Below are 21,296 nucleotides of genomic sequence, written 5' to 3' on the forward strand. Positions count from 1 at the left end.
TGCTCTCACAGCCGTCTGTCTGATTACCGGCTCTGAATACATTACTGACAGGCTTTCTGGATGTGAAGTGCTTCTTCGCTTTTCAAAGATATTGTCAAACAGGGTGTTCAGGGTGTTCCCTTTGTAAAGGAAGCAAACATTTATAAAGAAATTAGGGCTGTCAAGCGATTCGTTTTTTTTTACATTACCATTAACATTACATGATATGCCGATTAATTAATCTAATTAATCGCACATCAAATTTGGCTGAGAAATTAGCCCAAAAAGATCCTTTAAAGCAATTATTGTGTTAAATGACAAAAGCATTAATTACATTACGATGAGTAGCTTAAAGGGCCCCTATTATGTTTTTTCGAATATTCCTAGTTCTTCCAATGTTTCATCATCAGACTCGCGCTCGGATTGATATGGTAAAATCAATGTCATTGTTACTGTCTTTAGAGTTCAATTGCTGAACTTTAGGAAGCCTACGGAAGGAGCCGAAGTTCAGTTATGATAATGGACGTGTAGCTTCCGATACACGCTGCACGCGGTAGACCAATCATAACAGACTGGGTCATCTGACCAATCAGATCAGAGCAGACCAATCACAACAGACTGGGTCATCTGACCAATCAGAGCAGAGCAGACCAATCACAACAGACTGGGTCATCTAACCAAATCAGATCAGAGTAGATCAATCACAACAGACTGGGCCATCTAACCAATCAGAGCAGAGAAGACCAATCACAACAGACTGGACCATCTGACCAGTCAGAGCAGAGCAGACCAATCACAACAGACTGGGCCATCTAACCAAATCAGATCAGAGTAGATCAATCACAACAGACTGGACCATCTAACCAATCAGAGCAGAGCAGACCAATCACAACAGACTGGGTCATCTAACCAATCAGATCAGAGTAGATCAATCACAAAAGACTGGACCATCTGACCAATCAGAGCAGAGTAGACCAATTTGACTTCAGATAAAGATTAACTAATGAGATAGTGTTTTTCTCTTTGAAAATTAGGTGAATTGTAATAGTGCTTTCCACTGATCTTTCTAATGAAAGATCTATCCCTCACTAGCACTCAAAAAAGCGTGAGAACACAGCCCAGAAAGCAGGAACATGAGGTTGATTTCTCCTGTCCTTCTTCTGTGTGTGTCTGTAGCCGTTCCTGTCTGTGACGCTGAATAAAGGCGCTCTGGAGGTGCTGGTGTTCACAGGCAGCAGGAGTCCACGCAGAGCTGTCCGGAAGCCCGACCGGGGGATCCTGCACGACGGGAGAGAGCATTCCCTGCGCATCCTGAGACTCCCGGGAGCGTAAGCCACCCTCTGTTTCTCAGCGCCCGTGTTTCTCAGGCCTCTCTAGAGCTGATGGAGCTTGTGTGTGTGCAGATCTTTCTCCGTGCAGGTGGACGAGGAGCCGCTCATGCAGCAGACGTTACCCAGCGATCACCCGCTCAGCATCCATCGGCTCTTCGTCGGGGGCATCCCGCTCGAGATAGAGACAGGCGTACAGCGGCCCAACGTGCCGTTCGAGGGCTGCATCTGGAACCTTCTCATCAACACTGTGTACGTAGAACCTCCGTCACGACCTCACATCACTCTCAAGGCCCGTCCACACCAACGAACGATAACTATAAAGATAACGATAACTATATTTGTGTCCATAACTATATGTGTCCATTACTATAAAGATAACTGTAACGATAACTATATTTGTGTCCACACCAACAAACGATAACTATAAAGATAACGATAACTATATTTGTGTCCATAACTATATGTGTCCATTACTATAAAGATAACTGTAACGATAACTATATTTGTGTTCACACCAACGAACGATAACTATAAAGATAACGATAACTATATTTGTGTCCATAACTATATGTGTCCATTACTATAAAGATAACTGTAACGATAACTATATTTGCGTCCACACCAACGAATGATAACTATAAAGATAACTGTAACGATAACTATATTTGCGTCCACACCAACGAATGATAACTATAAAGATAACGATAACTATATTTGCGTCCACACCAACGAATGATAACTATAAAGATAACGATAACTATATTTGCGTCCACACCAACGAATGATAACTATAAAGATAACGATAACTATATTTGCGTCCACACCAACGAACGATGACTATAAAGATAACTATAACTATATTTGCGTCCACACCAACGAATGATAACTATAAAGATAACGATAACTATATTTGCGTCCACACCAACGAACGATAACTATAAAGATAACGATAACTATATTTGTGTCCACACCAACGAATGATAACTATAAAGATAACTGTAACGATAACTATATTTGCGTCCACACCAACGAACGATAACTATAAAGATAACGATAACTATATTTGCGTCCACACCAACGAACGATAACTATAAAGATAACGATAACTATATTTGTGTCCACACCAACGAACGATAACTATAAAGATAAAGATAACGATAACTATATTTGTGTTCACACCAACGAACGATAACGTTCTGTTTATTCTAAGCTCACCCGCTACGGTTTCAAAGTGTGTGTACGACGTCATTGAACATGTTTTCACAGCTTTAACCAGCAAGTGTCCATTTTCTTGAAAAGGGGCTTGACTTGTCAAACAGTGGTGGATTTTTCTGGACCTCGGCGATTAACTTCTCCACGATGTAATGGATTCTGATTGGCTGTCAGTGTTTTATCGTTCAACAGCTGGAAAAAATCGTTCTGAAAGTGATCGTTTCTCTATATCATTAGCGTTATAGCTGTGGTGTGAACTCTGCTATTCTTTAATACTGAGAACGATTTTTAGCACTATATCTTTATCATTATCTTTATTGTTATCGTCTTTGGTGTGAACTGGTCTTTACGCATACAGCTTCTGTGTTGGAGTTATATGGCTTAAAGGGTTTGTTCACCCAAAAATGAAATTTCTGTCATTAATTTCTCACCCTCATGTCGTTCCAAACCCGTAAGACCTTCGTTCATCTTCAGAACACAAATGAAGATATTTCTGATGAAATCGGATAGCTTTCTGAACCATCCATAGACTGCAACGTCAGTGCAACTTTCAAGGCCCAGAAAGGTAGTAAAGACATCGTTACAATTGTTCATGTGACTACGGTGGTTCAACCTTAATGTTACGAATATGAATGTTATGAATACTTTTTGTGCGCAAAAAGAAGATGAACGAAACGAAGATTGTGTGTTCTGAAGATGAACTTGGAACGACATGAGGGTGAGAATTTCATTTTTGTGTGAACTGACCAGTTAATGCGTATTCATGCATTAGTTTGGCATTGTAAAACTAGTTTTGTTCACTCATAGCACTAGCAGATTTCTCCTGACCACGATGTTAGCAAGTCTGCTATACAGATAATAGCATGGCAAAGACATTAGCAAGCCTTCCAAGCTTTTCGAGGTCACCTTTAGCAGCTCGAGATAAATGTAGCAGATAACCTCCAGAGCACAATTCACCGCAGTGTGTCACGACTGGATCGTGCTGTAGTGACACAGCGAGAGAAATCCAGCGACCGGTGTAAACACTGACCCATTTTTCCCAGCCTCCCGTGGCTGTAGATTAAAGGTCTTGTTTGCAGTTTTGAGGTGCAGTCATAAGCTAAACGCTGTATGACATTAACAATCACAGTTTTTCTTGCTCTAATGAGGAGTATGAATCTCTGCCAGTGGTCTTTTCCACTAGAGCGAACCCCATTGCCCTCTGCCGCACTCATTTAAATGAGTCTGTCCTTGCTCATAACTGTGTTCATTATTCACCTGATTGGAGTCACGTTGTGTCATCATTCCCTCAAGTGTGGCTGTGTGTTGTGTGTGTCGATGAAACAGCCCAGTGGATTTCTCCCAGCCCGTGGCCTTTGAGAACGCAGAGATTGGCCAGTGCCCTGACCTGGCCCCGCCTCCAGCCCCGCCCGAGATCCCTGAGGAAGAGGAAGAGGAGGAGGAAGAGGCTCCACCCAAACCAGTGCTGACACCTACAGAAGCAGCTCGACCTCGGCCACCAGCCTCCACTGTACGTCCTGACAAAGGCATTGTGGGTAGAGAGTCCTGTGTGATTCCTGTAATTAGTTCACACACTTACACCTCTCAGTAAAAGTCTATACTCGGTTGGTGATGGGTAAGTCCAGACTTGAATGTGTAGGAAATGTTGGCACATGCATTTCCCCCAGAGCCGTTTGTCATGTACCATTTGTGTTTCCATGGAAGAACTAAGAGCTAAATTCATTATCACTGACCTTAATAAGGTAAACACTGATTAACATCAAGGGCTGTGTGATTTGAGGGATTTAGGATTGATATGGTTGTTTGTAGGGCTGCACCGTTTGCCCAAACAAATTTTGATTATATATCAATATGACAATAAAATAATAATAACAGTAATTCTAATAATTACTATTTTAATATTACAATATTTAATATACAATTATGGTATTCAAATAAAATATTAATCAAAATAAGAAATGTTTTTTTATTTTACAGTAAAATATTACAATAGCAATATTTCTTATTTTGTTTTTATATTTTATTTGAATAATATTAATAATTTATATTATTATATTTTTAAATCCTCACTTTTTATTTTACAGTAAAATATTACAATAGTAATTATTTTACTTTTAATTACTTTAAAAATATTCAAAGAAAATATTAAAGAAAATAATAAATATTGTAATATTTTTCTGTAAAATAAAAATGTTGAGTATTCAAGAAAATATAACAACAATATTAATAATTATTATTATTCAAATTATTATTATTTAAAATAAACACAATATGAAATATTAATATTGTAATCTTTCACTGAGACTCAGTATTGCAAAATGTAATATTTAAGAAAAATCTAATAAAAATAATTGTGACTGTGAAACTGTCTATAGTTGATGCATGTTGAATTTTCAAAGGCACATGATAAGCAACTCAAACTGTTAGTGCCTGCATTAACCTCTGAACCGAGATCCTGAAAACACAGTGCTGCGCTTCACTCGGAAACACACAGCGCATATATTCATTGAATTAATTCACAGCCTTTGCAACTTGATAATCGCACTAAGCCAAACGACAAATGGCTGAAGAGATCACGCTGGTCCAGCTGATGGAGAGTGTGACCATCATGCTGACACTCGTTGATGAAGGAAGTCTTGATGGACGGACACTCTCTTTCCTAGTTTGCATACTTTAGTACATGAATTAGAACAAAACCTATGGGCACATTAAGTCCAAGAAAGAAAATGTGTTTCGTCTATAGGTATGCGCGTTTGAATATGTGTGCGGTTGCGTAGTCTTTCTTAATTAAATGTGCAGTATTTTTGTATAGATCTCATTTTTAACACATTGATTCAAATCAGGGGAACTATGTTTCATTTCTCTTTCAATGCTATAATGACAGGCATGTGAGTGATGTTTGTGAAAGCTTCATCTGAGCTCTTCTGTCTCTTTCTGCTGCTGTCGCTCTGCTGCTCCCAGGCCACGCCCCTCACCAAGGCCACGCCCACCAGTGTCAAAGAGCCCACGGTACTAACCTACTCACTCAAACACACACGGTCATTAGAGATATAGTGTGAATATAGCGGTTCCTCCATTCAGAGGCACATCTTCTGGCGTTTGATTGACTGTGGCAGTGAGCTTTCATCTGCTTCTGCTGTTTCTGCAGCTTAGCTTTAGGAGGAGTCCCACTGTTGTTCAACAAGCTATTTTATCTCACAAGACAACTCAATAGCTCATCTGTGACTCCAGTGAGGACACAGGACCTCCATTAGCTGTTCTCTGGCTCCATCTACTGCCTCGAAACTGTAAAATAGCAGTCAAACATCTCTGAAACTCATGCTTTAGTATTTGTTGTAGTGTTTTTTTGCCGTCTTGGTGGTTCAGAACTCTGGAACGTTTGATTGACACACGCTCTGTCCAATCACAGGTGTCGTGTGCAGCAGAGGCGGAGCCTGTCGTCCTGGAGCTGGCCAAACAGTTTGGTCTATCCAGAAACAGTCACATGGCCTTTGAGTTTGACGACAGGAAGGTGAAGAACAGGTGAGTGTGAGTTATCCTCCTCCTCCTCGTCCTCATCCTCCTCCTCATGTGTGTGTGTGTGTGTGTGTATCAGGCTGTTGATGGAGTTCGAGTTGCGCACCGAAGCAGACTCTGGGCTGGTGTTCTACACGGCCAGGATAAACCACGCTGACTTCGCCACCGTCCAGCTGAAGGAGGGCATGGCTCACCTGAGCTTCGACCTGGGCAGCGGAAACACCTCCGTCCACGTGCCACGCATCATCAACGACGGCCAGTGGCACAAGGTCAGAGCTTTCACCCTTTGACCCCTGATGTATGACACTGAGAGCAAAGCTTTTGCCTGATCCAGATACAAGATATTTTGATGTTCTGTGATGGTAGAGGAGGTCGTGTTAGGACAGAAACATACTTTATGCAAGTATATTTAGCCAGAACGTCACTTTAAGATTATATAAATTGATACTTTTATCCAGCAAGGATGCATTAAATTTATCAAAAGGGACATTTATAATGTTACATACGTTTTTTATTTTAAATAAATGCTGTTCTTTTGAACTGCTAAAATGTATGACGGTTTCCACTGAAATATGAAGCAGCACAACCTTTTTTCATCATTGATAATAATCACAAATGTTTCAGCTTTTACATAGTAATAATATTTCACAGTTTTTACTGTATTTTTGATCAAATAAATGCATCCTTGGTGAGCAGAAGAGGCATCTTTCAGAAACAAAAAACATCTCACCGACCCCAAACATTTGAACGTGTGTGTGTGTGTGTGCGTTTGGTTTATATTACATTGTGGGAACCAAATGTCCCCACAAGGATAGTAAAACCTGAGATCACCTCCATTGTGGGGACCAGCCAGCGGACCCCACGAGGGGAAATGGGTTAATAAACATACTAAATTATATATTTTTTGAAAATGTAAAAATGCAGAACGTTTTCTGTGATGGGTAGCTTTAGTGTAAGGAGATAGAATATACAGTTTGATAAAAACCATTAAGTCTATGGAGAGTCCCCACAAAGATAGTGAACCAAACGTGTGTGTGTGTGTGTCCTAACAAATCACATAAACATGGCTGTGTGTGTGTGTGTGTGTCTGTGTTTGTGTACTTTCTCGTCTCTCTGCGTGTAGATCCGTGTGACGAGAGACAAGCAGAGAGGGATTCTCACCATCGACGGCCTCTACTCCAAACACACCACCAGCCCGAAGAAAGCCGATATTCTGGATGTGGTGGGAATGTTATACGTGGGCGGTTTACCACTTAACTACACCACCAAACGCATCGGACCTGTGAGTGTGACGCCTCATACACACATCAAAAACACATTCATAAGAGTCGAAACACCTTTAGTGGCCACTGTAGGCTATATGACTCTGCTTATATCATTTTAATACACACGTGAATGATTTGTGTCCGGTTGGCACCATGTGACGCTGCCTGTGCTTTTGCAGGTGTTGTACAGTATTGACGCTTGCATCAGGAACTTCAGGATGATGGGTCAGGCCTTGGACTTGGAGAATCCCACATCCAGCTACCGTGTGGGCTCCTGTTTCGCCAACCCAGAGAAAGGAACTTATTTTGATGGCACAGGTTACGCCAAAGCTGGTGAGTCTCAATATTTCACTCCTTTACAGCCGGTCATTTAAAGTGCCCCTATTATGCTACTTTAAAGTGTCCTAATGTTGTTGTGGAGTCTCCTACAACAGGTGTACATGATGCATCAAAGGTCAAAAAACTGTTTCATTTTCTCATAATATACATTTGCACATCACCAGATTTTCAATGATTCTCAAACGACTCGTCAGATGAATCAATCTCTCTAAATCCCTCCTTTCCGTGAGCTACTCTGCTCTGATTGGCCAGACAGCTCAGTCTGTTGTGATTGGTTTACCGCGTACAGTGTGCGTCGAAAACAAAAACGCCCATTGCCATAACAACGTCAGTTCTGCGTGTCCTGAGGCTTCCTACACCGTAAACTAAACACAGTAACGAACGATGATGTCGATTTTACCATATCAATCCAAGTGCAAGTCCGATAATGAAATAGTTATTCAACCCGAACCTCCATCGCAAGGACGCCTCGAGCAGGACTCAGTGTTTCTCAGTGATACACTACTCAGTTTGAGGGACATTATGAGATGTTGCAACTGTAATTCCTCACCATCAGCATTAACAAGTGCATGTTCATCAACAAACCTATTATTTTACTTGTACTTTACTTTTATTTACCGAGAATTTTTCTAATTTGTTGCGGTGAACATGTGGAAACTGTATCAATAACAGTGCACACATTAGCCGAGCTCTAGCGTGAATGACTGATGTAACATAAACGTGGGTAAAACAAATCTTGCTTCATGCTTTATCTTTTAGTGAGAACGACAGACAATCTGCATTAATAGACACAGTTATAGGTAATAGTGGCCCACAACTGATCAGCAGAAGTATTTCAGTAAGACAGTGATAATGTGAGTTAGCCAGAAGCAGGAGACCTACACTATATAAAATCAAAACTAAGTATTTTGAACACCATCTTTCAAGCGTTTTGTGAATCCTGCATTGAACTCCGAGATTCGAGAAGCAGTCGTCAGTGAAATAAAGGGAACACAGCAAAAGTTTAGGATTATACTGCTGTGGTATCGTGGTAAAGATGAATTTTAATCACTGGTTCTTCACATGCTCGTCCTTGAGCAGTGAAAAGAAACTGGCTTTACCTTCACATTGTAGAGCACAGCGTCTTCTCAACATCATGCTCTCCAGAGTCCACAGGAATCAGCTGCTGGTTTGAGGCTCGAGTTTTCCCTGGTGTCTCTGCGCACGCTATAAGTGGGCGGGCAATATGCTAATGTTTCGTCTTGACGTCACAACGAAACGGCTTAGGACTCGTTTGAAGAACATTTCGTTTCATTGACTCAGAGTCGACTCTTACCTTTGAAAGACAATAACTTTATATACGGTGCACTTTCAGATTTAAAACTTTGCAGGATGTTTTCATTCACTTAGAGCTGTTACACACTACATGAAAGGTCATTTTCAAAACTCCATAATAGGGGCACTTTAACAAAAACGTACTGGAGCACACATGGACGTGTGATTAGGGTTGGGTATCGTTTGAATTTTAACAATTCCGATTCCTATTTCGATTCTGCTTATCGATTACTAATTTCAATTCCAATAAGGCAAAAAAACTTGGATATCGTTCACATTTAGTCTTGTTCTAAAAAAATTTAAATATAAAATTAATCATAAGGCTAAAGAACACACAAAGAACGTTTGCCTGTGGTTTAAAAATACCATAGAAAAACATCTAGCCTAACTAATAAAAATTTCAAGCATTAAAGACAATAAACACTCAGTAATTAAAAAAGAACAAATAAAAAAATAGCAATCACAACAAATAGGTACAACTGAACAAAGATACGATTAAATAAAGTGTTTTTTCAGATTTTCAGGTATTCAGATGTAAAATAACACTGCACTTTATAAATAAAATATACATTACATAGTTACAAAAGTTATTCAGTCAAGAACAAGTGAATTTTCTCTTTGTCTTTTCTCTTTCTTACATCAAACTGTGACTTTCTTGACTTTAAAATGTATCTTTTAAAGTGACAAACATCATACGTGTAATTCAGGGCACAATTCAAACGAGATCAAAATATTTGTTGTCTCTCGCCATTGACTACCATACAATATTTTTCCAAAATAAGGTCCCATGGTGGTCCACCGGAAGGGGAGGGACTTAGGCTCTCTATATTCTGTTACACGTGTGTGTGCAGCTCTGAAAACAGAGCGCGAGTCGTCTCACGCTTGAATGGTTTAAAATCACATTGAAATGCTCACAAAGGAATCGATAAGAGGAATCGAAATAAAAAAAATTATAACAAGTATCCGATTCCTGACCTCGAGTATTTGGATTTTCGATTCCCAACCCTAAGAGTGATGCTTGTGTGTGTCGTACAGTGAGCGCCTATCGAGTGGGTAATGAGGTGTCCGTGGATCTGGAGTTCAGGACGGGTCAGGGCACCGGCGTTCTGTTAGGCGTCAGCAGCCAGAAGATGGACGGACTGGGCATCGAACTCGTCAATGGAAAGGTCATCTAGATTTTCCTTTTGTTTTCAGTTGTTTATTTCTGAATAGTTTGTTAATGCGAGTGTCTGTGTAGCTGTTATTCCACGCTGATAACGGAGAGGGGCGCTTCACAGCCGCGCACGAGCCCAGGCAGGAGGCGGGGCTCTGTGACGGACAGTGGCACAGTGTCTCCGCCCACAAGCTGAAGCACCGGCTGGAGCTCGTCGTGGACGGCAGGAGGTCCGAGGCAGCGAGTCTAGACGTGCGCTCTGCCTCCGCCGACACCAACGACCCTGTGTATGTGGGCGGATACCCCGGTATGTCAATCAAACTCTGTCACCATGGTGACGTAGTTTAGAATGTTCAAACACTGAATTTTGGAGCTGGTAACAAGCTATGTAAGCAATAAGGTACGAGACGAGAGGCTGTGCTGTATCGTGAACAAGTCACGGCTGAAGGGCGTTGTTGATGCGAAGCGGGGTACATTATTACCCACGATACAGCACTAGCCTCCAGTACCTTACTGCTTTTATAAAGCTATTGACCAATCAGAATCAAGGACTGGAACTAACCGTTTTATAACAGGTAGTAAAGTAAGTTAAAAATCTAATTTAATATTTTTCTAATAACAAATAAATTCTCCAACAATGACTTGAAGACCATGAGAAATTGATGAAAATTCAGACATTTCTCCAACCCGTCATTTAGTTGCTCGTTCTCATTTACACCCTAAAGCAGTGGTTCTCAACCTTTTTTGGGCCAGTGCCCCCTATCCAATATCCAGGTCCCTGAACGCCCCCCCACCCCCAAACTAATGAGCGAGCAGGAACGAGTGAGAGTTAACAGATGAATTAAGTACAAATTTGTCATTTATTAATATAATTGAACTATGATTAATCCAAAAAACAAGCTATAAACTGCACTGGCATAGCAATACCAGTGTTTGTCCCAGTATTTTTGGTAAAATACTGTGGTTGGTGGACCTCGGGCCTTCTAGGGGGGTTCGGGGGCATGCCCCCCGTAAGAAAATGTTGTGCATTTTAATGTCAAATTCATCGATCTGGTTCACTTTGAGAGTTCAAAATCAAAAGCTCCAACCCATATTCAGTGTGCAAATTAAACAAAGAAAAATTCAATCCTCTTTTAGTTGTGTCTGTCTACATTACACTACTCTACATAATAATAGTTACAATATTAATCCCATGACAGTAATAGCCATATATTGTAAAACAAATGCACTGAAAAATAAAGGACGGTCATTAAAGCGGTAATGTTTGCACTTAGGTTTTATTAGGCATACAGGAGAGTATTGCAAGAAGCTGCTTACATTAACCTTACTTTCGAAAAATAAATAAATACAATCATGATTTTTCATGAAAAATTATTAGGGGTGTAACGATTCGTTTTAACAACGATTCGATTCGATTCGCGATTCATGGTTGTCGATACGATTCAAGGACGATATTGGTTCATTTAGAACGATCCGATCCGAAACGATTCAGTGACTTGAAATCGATTCAGTAACTTTTTAGCCAAAAATTCTTGTAAGGGAATCAGGTATCAATTAATTATAGATATAAACAAACAAGTAAACAACAATTAATGTAAAATGCATTCACATTTTATTTTAATAAGTAGGACTGAACGATTATGACAAAAATGATAATTGTTGATTATTCCCTTGAAATTGTAATTGTGATTATTAATTACGATTATCACAACATAGAATGATGTTTTGAATAGTTTGGCCATGGGACCCACATTTCTGCATGGTCATCAAGCCGCGACCCACCTTTTTAGGAATTATATAAGCCTAGTATAATACATTTGTTTACACAAAAATTGTTGACACACAAGTTCTGTCCCCCTTTACTTAACAATTTTTTTTTAAGAATATGACAAATACTGATAGACAGTAGGCACTGCGAGGTTAAGCTATTAAATAGCAGTCCCAAACTAGTTTTTGTTAATACAATCTTGGTATGAGCCACCACAGATATAAAAATATACAAAACCAGTATGTGGCATTTTGTTATGGAAACAAACAACAATTAGGCTACCATGGTGATACACAATACTTAGAAGAACTGGTAAAGAAACATGGAAACTGCTCCTGATAAATAGCAACACACATGACGTACCAATAACGTAATTTATTGGTATTTTACTTTTATTTCTTAACTTACTAATTTACGACGTTGCATGCTCGTATTTCTTTTGCGCTTTAGTGAAGTGATACAGCGCGCGCCGCCGCATTTGCGTGTGCAATTGAAGAGTGCGCGCTACTGCAGTATAGCGGCTGAGAGGACAGGAAAGTCCGTTTTTCTGAGGTGAGAGACTTTGCGCTGCTTGTTGTCTTTGCGCTGCTGCTGGCGCGTCACGCATGGCGACGACGACACAGATAGGCAGACTGAATCGAGTAACGTTTAACGCCTTTATCATTAAAAGTGCAAAGAAAAAACATCCATATAAAGTCTAACGTGCTTAAATCCAATGCACTATTTCCTAGTATCGATACAATCGATTCATTACCTTTTAAAACGATATAAGATCGATATATGTCGTCCGGAAGGCCAACTTGCCGAGCACAGATCGATCCAGTTGGATCGTAGGAATATAAATCGATACATCGATGTAGTTAATGAATCGTTACACCCCTAAAAATTATGTTAGAATTGTAGGCCTAAAATACCTTGGTATCAGCTTGTTTTCATCAATGGTATAATTAATACAATTACAATTAATTTGGTTTGTCGTGATTAATTTGTGTTCATAATCAGTAAAAAAAATCAGTCAAGATACAACTCGTCAAAACTCCGCGAATCACAACAAGCGTATCGGTGAGAACACTCATTTAAACAGCATGTACACACACCCGAACTTGACTGCACATCATATTTTTGACATTATTGATACTGCTTTCAATCGTAATGCAATAGAAATGAACACAAAAAAACCTGCCTAGTGCCTACAACACTGACGGTGGACTTGCGGTCAGGAGTAGAGGAGCGGATATGATTTTAAAACTTCTTAAGGAAAAGTGAAATTTGAACTCTTTTTGTCAATGTATTATAGAGGAGGAGTTTGGTGGGAAAATCCCAAAATACAGAAGTTTCTCTTAAAAATTAGGAACAGACAATTACAAGTTTCAGTTTTTATACATTTAACTAGCGTTTAAGTCATCTGAGTGGACAGAAACATTCACATAATTGAATAAATGAGAGAGATGTGATTGTGTGTTTGTTGCAGAGGGTCTGAAGCAGTTTGGGCTCACCATAAACACACCGTTTAAAGGCTGCATGAGGAATGTGAAGATCACTAAAGCTGGGAAGACTCTGGAGGTTCAGATGAACAAAGTCCTGGAGCTCAAAGGAGTTCAACCGCTCACCTGCCCTGCTAGTTAAACACACACACACACACACACACACACACACACACACACACACACACACACACACACACACACAGTTCAGTTCAAGCAACAATCTACAATTCTGAGAACAGAAATATTCACAGAACTAACTGAATAGCCAAATAACACAAGGAATATTTAAAAAACAAAACAAAAAAACAGCTGTACAAACCAAAGACTATAGAAAACCCACCAAAACCAGATCTAAACCAGTCTAATGTCATTGGAGAACATTTTATACAACTTTTTACTTTACAGTAAGGTCCCATTAGTTAACTTTAGTTAATGCATTAACATTAACTTACAATGAGCAATACATTTGTTACATAATGTATTAATCTTTGTTCATGTTAGTTAATAAAAACTGAATTATTCATTGTTAGCTGCATCTGTTAATATTATTTAATGGACCTGAGCTAAGATGAACTATTTAATAACGTATTAGTATAAATGTTGAAATTAATAACTAATGTAGTTGACTAGTGGAACCTTATTGTTAAGTGTTACCAACTTTTTATGCTGTAGTTCGTAATAAAAGTACACTTGTGTATTTGTGTGTTAAAGAACTAAAACCAAAATACTGATGTGGTAAAACATCAAGAACTTCATCTCCAGAGCACAACTGCCAAAGTCTTGAAGAGCAAAGCTGTTGAAGAGTGAATCGACACATTAAGAGTTCAGCAACTCAATAAACTACACTCCTACACTGAAGTGTATGTACGAAACACTCAGGCATATTCATCAGCACATCATCAACAATCTTCATAAACTTGTTACTAGTAGTTACATTGCAACCTCTTCACAATGAATTTGTCCTACAAAGAAATCAGAACTATAAAAACGGCCCAGACAGCAACATAGTGTTGGCCCAAATCCAGGAAAGATAAGAAAGTAGGCCAGATCAAACTGAACGTCAGATTTCACTGTGACCTCGCTATGAATGTAGCCTAAAATATCAAACTACACTTGAGGAATCACTTCATCTGAGAGCGCTGCGTATAGCCATAGAAATCAACAGACAGACGTGAACCACACACTCATGTGAAGGGACCTTGTGTCGAGATCTCAGACACTCTTCTCTGTCAGGTCTCTGAGTGTGTGTTTTTTGCATCTACTGTGTAATGATCAGTATTTCAAAATAAAGAAATATCCCCTCTGATGGCACTTAATATGGGCTGCTGTGTGTTTCCATTCATTGTGTCCAAATCATCATCATATTGAGCAATTTATGCTGAGTTATTTATGTAAACCTAAAGCAAACTAAAGTAATCCAGCCTTCTTACCAATATCTTTATTTATATGATATTTCTATTTATATGGGTTTATTAGATCTATTTGAATAAGGATAAAACCTTAATGGGAGAACCTGGACATTAAAGGAGAAGTTCACTTTTAAAAAAACTTTTGCTGATAATTTACTCACCCCCATGTCATCCAAGATGTCCATGTCTTTCTTTCTTCAGTCGAAAAGAAATTAAGGTTTTTGATGAAAACATTCCAGGATTTTTCCCCATATTATGGATTCCAATGGGACCCAAACGGTTCAAGGTCCAAATGACAGTTTCAGTGCAGCTGCAAAGGGCTTTAAACGATACCAGACGATGAATAAGGGTCTTCTCTATCGAAACGATCGGCCATTTCAAAAATAAATAAAAAAGTTTAAGTTTTATAAGCACAAATGTTCGCCTTGCTCTGTTCTGTGATGCGCGTTCGTGACGTCACGTAATACGCAATTACGTTGAAAAGGTCAAGTTTGATGTGTTTACAAATGTGCGGGAGGGGGACCATATACATTTTAAAATGTATTTGTGTCAGTTTAACGTTTAAAATGCCCATTCGTGTGCGTATCCTAGGTGCTTTAATTTGAATGAGCAGTCAGGGTGATTTTCACATAGTTTTAGAGCAAATATTCTAGGCTACGTCATACAATTTTCAAAAGTCTTGTTAAGAAATAATCAGTATGGGTTTCATGACCTTATTTCAGTGAGAATTTTTTTTTGTATTTTCACAAACCACGCATAAATGTCATTATCTCAAAACTACAAACTTTTACACACATGCTGTTGATATATTATTGTAGCAGAGTTTGTGCTGAATACAGTGTAATTAGACTTTAGCCATGAAAATGTCACAAGTAACAGAAATAAGCACAAATGTCAGAGCATGTCAGAACACCTCCAGGGCCCAGAAAACAGCTCAGACCCCAGAGGGTTAAAAAGCCAAAAAGAACATTTTTCAAGCGTGACCTTTTCAACGTAATTGCGTATTACGTGACGTGACGAACGCGCATCACAGAACAGAGCAAGGCGAACATTTGTGCTTATAAAACTTAAACTTTTTTATTTATTTTTGAAATGACCGATCGTTTCGCTAGATAAGACCCTTATTCATCGTCTGGTATCGTTTAAAGCCCTTTGCAGCTGCACTGAAACTGTCATTTGGACCTTGAACCGTTTGGGTCCCATTGGAATCCATAATATGGGGAAAAATCCTGGAATGTTTTCATCAAAAACCTTAATTTCTTTTCGACTGAAGAAAGAAAGACATGGACATCTTGGATGACATGGGGGTGAGTAAATTATCAGCAAAAGTTTTTTTAAAAGTGAACTTCTCCTTTAATTTGGACTCTTTATTGCACTATTCCGCTCTGGGATCTGAAGAGGCCTAATGTTATAATAACCCTGAATCACCGCAAAATTACAACAGCACACCCTCATGAATATCGGCAGAAAGCTGTAGCAAGAACAATCTTTGCTGCCCCTCTTACACAAAGCATCAGTATTTGGGGAAAAAGTCCATTTGTTATCTAAGACAGTACCCAAACACTTGTGCTGTTCAACACTCGGAATACCCTGCGTTGTCCCTGCATTGAGGTGTTCAACTATAATATCGTCCATAAAAATCTCAACCTTGTCTGTTACATCAACATTTCTTATTTCTGGGTCATCTCCATCCGTTACATTCAAAGCATGCAGATAGTCTTTCATATTTAACGAACTGTAAGTTTAAAGAAAGTTAAACGTTTTTTTAGGCCCATCCTGGATTAACTAATGAGACACAAAAAGATGCACTTTCTTTTGCAGTGTTTTTATGTAAAGTAAAATCTTTAGTTTGAAGTCAGTCATGTTGTATGTGCAGTCAATGCTTTGTGGAACCATCCTAAGGCCTAGATGATGCAGTCAGCGGAGATGTGCCGAGGACCATTTCCCCTTGGCATGATGGGGTCGCGACCTGGTGGACGAGGAGGCTGGACTGGCTGAGGAACGCTGCAAAACACACAAACATGCTGTATGAAACGGTGCATTAGTACACTCGTAAAGCCTGTTGTGCTATGTGACATCACTCACAGTTTTTACTGAGATGGGCAAACTGGAAGGCACAACGCAGCGGGCGGAGTTAGCTCGCTGAACCTTGTCGTCATTTCCCCTTGGCATGATGGGGTCGTGGCCTGCAAAACACACAAACATGCTGTTTGAAACGGTGTATTTGTACACTAGAAAAGGAGATGTGATCAATGATGTGGTGGAGCTTTCTCTCAACAAACAGAACAAGTCTTGACATCGCATTGCCAGATGTTCTCCAGTCCTGGTCTAAAAGTAAAACAAAAAACACAATTCAAATGCAGTAGTTTAATGGAGAGTCAGGTCAGCTTATGCTCTGCGTTATTTAAAGCAGTGGTGGGCTACTCTGGCCCTCAGCGTCCACTGTCCTGCAGATTTAGCTCCAACATCACACCCATCAGCCACCAGCCTATAATATGCGGCCCACACCCTGTAAAATGACTCTTGTTTATTGATATGGCCCAATAGTGTTTACATGATAATCTACAATCTTTTTTAAAACATGTTTTGATCAAAACTGTAAACACTGTGTCACATGCCTGTCCTGTCTTGTGCTGCACATGGGTGTAGGGATGGCTCGATACCACAATTTTGGTTTCGGTACGGTACCAGAACCTAATACCTCGGTATCGATACTAAATCGATACCACAGGTGACAAATAACCAGCCTCAAAATTTAAGTGAATTGAAACAGTTTTATTAAAAAAACACTGCTTGAAACTCTGCTGCACCGAATGTGCAAACAAAAAGTTATCAAAATGTTTAAAAAAAAATTTAATAAATAAAAAACAGTCAGGAAACTTACAGTAGGTTAAATTTTGATTTAAAAAAAAAAAGAAAAAAAAGAAAAGGACACCTGAAATGACACAATTAAAATAGGTTAATATCTATTATCTATAATAATTGATTAATATAGAATAATAATAGAATAATGAAATGAAATGTAAACCATTAGCTGTCATGCATCAACAGAGAATTATCAACATTTATAGCATTTATTCATCTTGGTTTGATTACTGTTTGGTTTGGGTTCATATTAGTTTAATGCATAAAGTAATGTTAACATGCTAAACATGTATTAGTATATTTAAATAATAATTACGGATTGATCTATTCTAGATTAATAAATGCTATAATACTGTCAGGTCAGGTTACCTAATGAATGTTGACAAATGTAGCTTAAATGTAAAGTGTTACTCTAACATTCATATTAGTAATATCCATATTACTACTATTACTCTCTCTCAGCTGATTCCTCAGTCGGTCGCCACAGCAGCAGTGATAGATATGCCATTCATTTTACTATCACCAATACTCAAATTAATATCACTAATCTCTTTATTCATTCAAATTCAATTAATATATGATTGTTTGAAAGTGCAAAAAAATGATGAGAACTAAACTTCATTGGTCCTAGCGTGTCATGAAAGCACATTTGAGCTTTCGTGTTTACCGTGTCATATTTAATTGATAAGCTCTATGTGCGCTGTGAATAAAAGTCTAAATTAAATCAGTTGAATGATGGACTCACGTGTCGATCTCTGAACTCTTTGAACAAGTCAGGATGATCAAGTGACAAGTGGTCAACGTTAGCCAGATTTGATGTGTTGCCTCCCGTGGCAAATTTAAAGCAGCGTTTGTACAGTGGTGCATTGAGGTCTGTTGCTTCACCTTTCTCATTACTTTTGTAGGCAAAGTAATGCCATATTTCACTCCTATTGCTCTCTTTATTTATTAATTTCGGGCGTGTAGAATGAGCTTCATCTGTTTGATCCATCGTGTTCCTCCGTTGTCACCGTTTGCCGGTTTTGCGTGACCCGCGTCAGTTTGGGTAGCGCACTGCCGCCTAGCGGTGAACTTCGAAACAGCAGCGCATCAAATACCGAAGTGAGCAAAATTATGATATTGTACCGTTTGAAATATAATATATACCGGTATTTTTGCAGTACCGGTATACCGCGCATCCCTACATGGGTGTTTTGTTATTTTGGGCCATGTGCTCGTGTCTATTGTCTAGCCCCTCCCATCTTGTTATCTGATTATTGGTTTATTTGTCCCACCTGTCTGTCTCGTTACCCTCTTTTGTTTGTTCCCCTATTTAGCCTCCTTGTGTTTGTAGTCTTGTGCTGGTTCATTGTCCGTGTTTCTTGTTTCCTGGAGTTCCTGAGATTTTGTGTTTGTACCGTACCTGCATGTCACTAATAAACTAACTCTGCATTTGTATCCTCGACTCTCGTTTACCATTCCGTGACACACTGATGTTTATGTCAGGACTCGAAAGACAGAAGGAAACAAGAGGCAAAAAGTTATCCTGAAAGAGCAACATACTTGTTTGTCATCTGATTTCCGAATTCCTTCATGGACAATGCCATGGGATCCCGATGCCAGTTTCTTTCCCACTTCATAAAGAGAGTCAAAGGATCCTGAAAAACACACAACAGCATGAGACTGAACACACCTGTGTAGATCAGGTGAGGAACCAACCAGTGTGAAGATTACAAATAAAATCAGGAAACAGGCTGAAATTGACATGAATAATTAGCAGGTTTTGCATTTAAGATCATGTTCCTGCTCAGCCAATTTCCAAGAACACTAGAGAGATTACAAGCACAGTCCTGATATGCTGCGTTACATAGAAGTCACACAGTTATCTTCTTCTATTTAATATCTGTATTTATGTCCATTTATATTCTTCCTTTTTAGCTTTTTCTAAAATGAAGAAAAATTAATAGCAAATTATTAGAAACATCTCTGTGAATAACTATTAGAGCAGCACCAACTAATCAATACAATTAAAGATGAAAATAGTACAACAAATATCATCTTCAGAGTTTAGAGCAGTTAATGTCAAATCATATTTATAACCGAAAGTAATAACAAAAAGAATAGAACATAGAAAATGACAGATGGCAGAAATAACATGAACCAAATTAACAATGACTCACTGTCATCAAAACTGTAGAGATCTGGCACAGACGGCAACTCTTGATCCTGGAGGGACCTGGAACACACAGAGACTCCAGATCTTCTAGACCTGTCCTGGCACACACCAACTCAGGTTCTGCAGGATCTGCATCCGGCGTTTGCTTGATCCTGGAGGGACCTGGAACACACAGAGACTCCCGCGGGCCGGGTCGGGCTGATATTTCCCGCCACTATCCTCCTACTATCCATTACTTTATTAGCCTAATTGACCCTTCGCTAAGCCACGCCCGAAAACCGCCACAGGTCAATCGTGGCTTAGCAACTGTAACTAGGCACAGGAGTTCTGGCAAGCTTTCGAGCGATGGAAACATGCCGAAGCGTTGTGCGTATGGATTGTGCAAATCTGATACCCGGTATCCTAAAACTTTGGACGGGGGTGGTGGAATTTTTTCCCTTCCTGAACAGTAAAACCCAAGGGGAGAAATGCCGGGCGTGGATCAAGCAGTGTGGGAGGCCCCATTCACAACTAAATGTCGACAGGATTAACAAAAACACCTACGTTTGCTCCACGATGTGCGAGCAGTAGCCTGCCGCGCTAAAAATATAAGCGGTAGAATCCAATGTCCTAATTGACCCTTCGCTAAGCCACGCCCGAAAACCGCCACTGGCCAATCGTGGCTTAGCAACCGTAACTAGGCGCGGGAGGTCTGGCAAGCTTTCGAGCGAGGGAAACATGTCCATGCGTTATGCGTATGGATTGTGCAAATCTGATACCCGGTATCCTAAAAGTTTGGACGGGGTGGTGGATTTTGTTCCCTTCCCGAAACCTAAAACCCAAGGGGAGAAATGCCGGGCCTCATCTTCATTTATATAGCGTTTTTAACAATGTAGATTGTTCCAAAGCAGCTTTACATTAATAATAGGAAATTAAAAGTAAAGTGTTTTGGCTTTATAGCAGCTCTAGAATAAAGTTATTGTCCAGCTCGTGGATCAAGCAGTGTGATTAAAGGCAAGACGGAGGCTCACTGACATAACTTAACGTTACTTAAAAAATATATTTCAGCATTTTGTTAATCGACGGCTAAACTAGTACCCCAATCCGATCGCGACTCTCCCGGTGTTAGTTCTAGTAAAAGTAAACCAGGGGGCTTGCCGGAGATCTCCAAGGAAAAGGTTGGTATGCAAACTTAATCAGTTCATAACAGTAACGTTAGTCACTTATGTGACCCACGACGTGTGAGCTGTAGCCTGGCGCACTAAAAATATAAGCGGGAGAATGTTATCATTGCAAAGTGGTCAGGCTAATGTCTTGTGTTTATTCCACAATACTTATGTATAAGCTGTTTGATTTATAAATATTAGATTTAAAAATTTCACCCACCCTGCTGTGCATGCACATAGCTGTTCCTCAATTTGTGTGTTTCCCATTTGAATGGTCAGCGTATGAGGCGCTGCTGCTTGCGCTGGGACATAACGTTATAGGCTTTAGCTTCAATTTTGATGAAATTATTCTCTAATC

General features: G+C 39.5%; 1 protein-coding gene and 1 long non-coding RNA gene across 5 annotated transcripts in view; one reads left to right on the forward strand and one right to left on the reverse strand.

The window, feature by feature from the left end:
* The window catches only part of lama2 (laminin, alpha 2), a 220,791-nt gene extending 206,111 nt beyond the window's left edge, over window positions 1-14,680 (forward strand). For 2 of the 4 annotated variants that reach the window (XM_084432101.1, XM_084432102.1), the window contains exons 54-64: window positions 1,156-1,307; window positions 1,383-1,559; window positions 3,849-4,053; window positions 5,484-5,531; window positions 5,932-6,044; window positions 6,118-6,307; window positions 7,162-7,320; window positions 7,483-7,636; window positions 9,992-10,122; window positions 10,194-10,416; window positions 13,349-14,680. In XM_084432101.1, coding sequence (XP_084288227.1) covers window positions 1,156-1,307; window positions 1,383-1,559; window positions 3,849-4,053; window positions 5,484-5,531; window positions 5,932-6,044; window positions 6,118-6,307; window positions 7,162-7,320; window positions 7,483-7,636; window positions 9,992-10,122; window positions 10,194-10,416; window positions 13,349-13,503 — 1,707 coding nt within the window. In that variant the 3' untranslated portion in view covers window positions 13,504-14,680. The remainder of the gene's footprint in view (window positions 1-1,155; window positions 1,308-1,382; window positions 1,560-3,848; window positions 4,054-5,483; window positions 5,532-5,931; window positions 6,045-6,117; window positions 6,308-7,161; window positions 7,321-7,482; window positions 7,637-9,991; window positions 10,123-10,193; window positions 10,417-13,348) is intronic. The other 2 variants (XM_084432103.1, XM_084432104.1) reach the window with 2 other exon arrangements.
* Window positions 14,681-16,369: 1,689 nt separating this feature from the next.
* LOC311305524 lies at window positions 16,370-20,010 on the reverse strand. Its single transcript, XR_014630021.1, has 4 exons — window positions 19,798-20,010; window positions 19,181-19,275; window positions 16,859-16,959; window positions 16,370-16,777 (listed from the first exon to the last, which is right to left on the reverse strand). It is a non-coding gene; the product is annotated as an uncharacterized lncRNA (long non-coding RNA).
* Window positions 20,011-21,296: the final 1,286 nt, after the last annotated feature.

Source organism: Rutilus rutilus (assembly GCF_951802725.1).
Source record: "Rutilus rutilus genome assembly, chromosome: 15".
In the NCBI taxonomy this organism is placed as follows: domain Eukaryota; kingdom Metazoa; phylum Chordata; class Actinopteri; order Cypriniformes; family Leuciscidae; genus Rutilus; species Rutilus rutilus.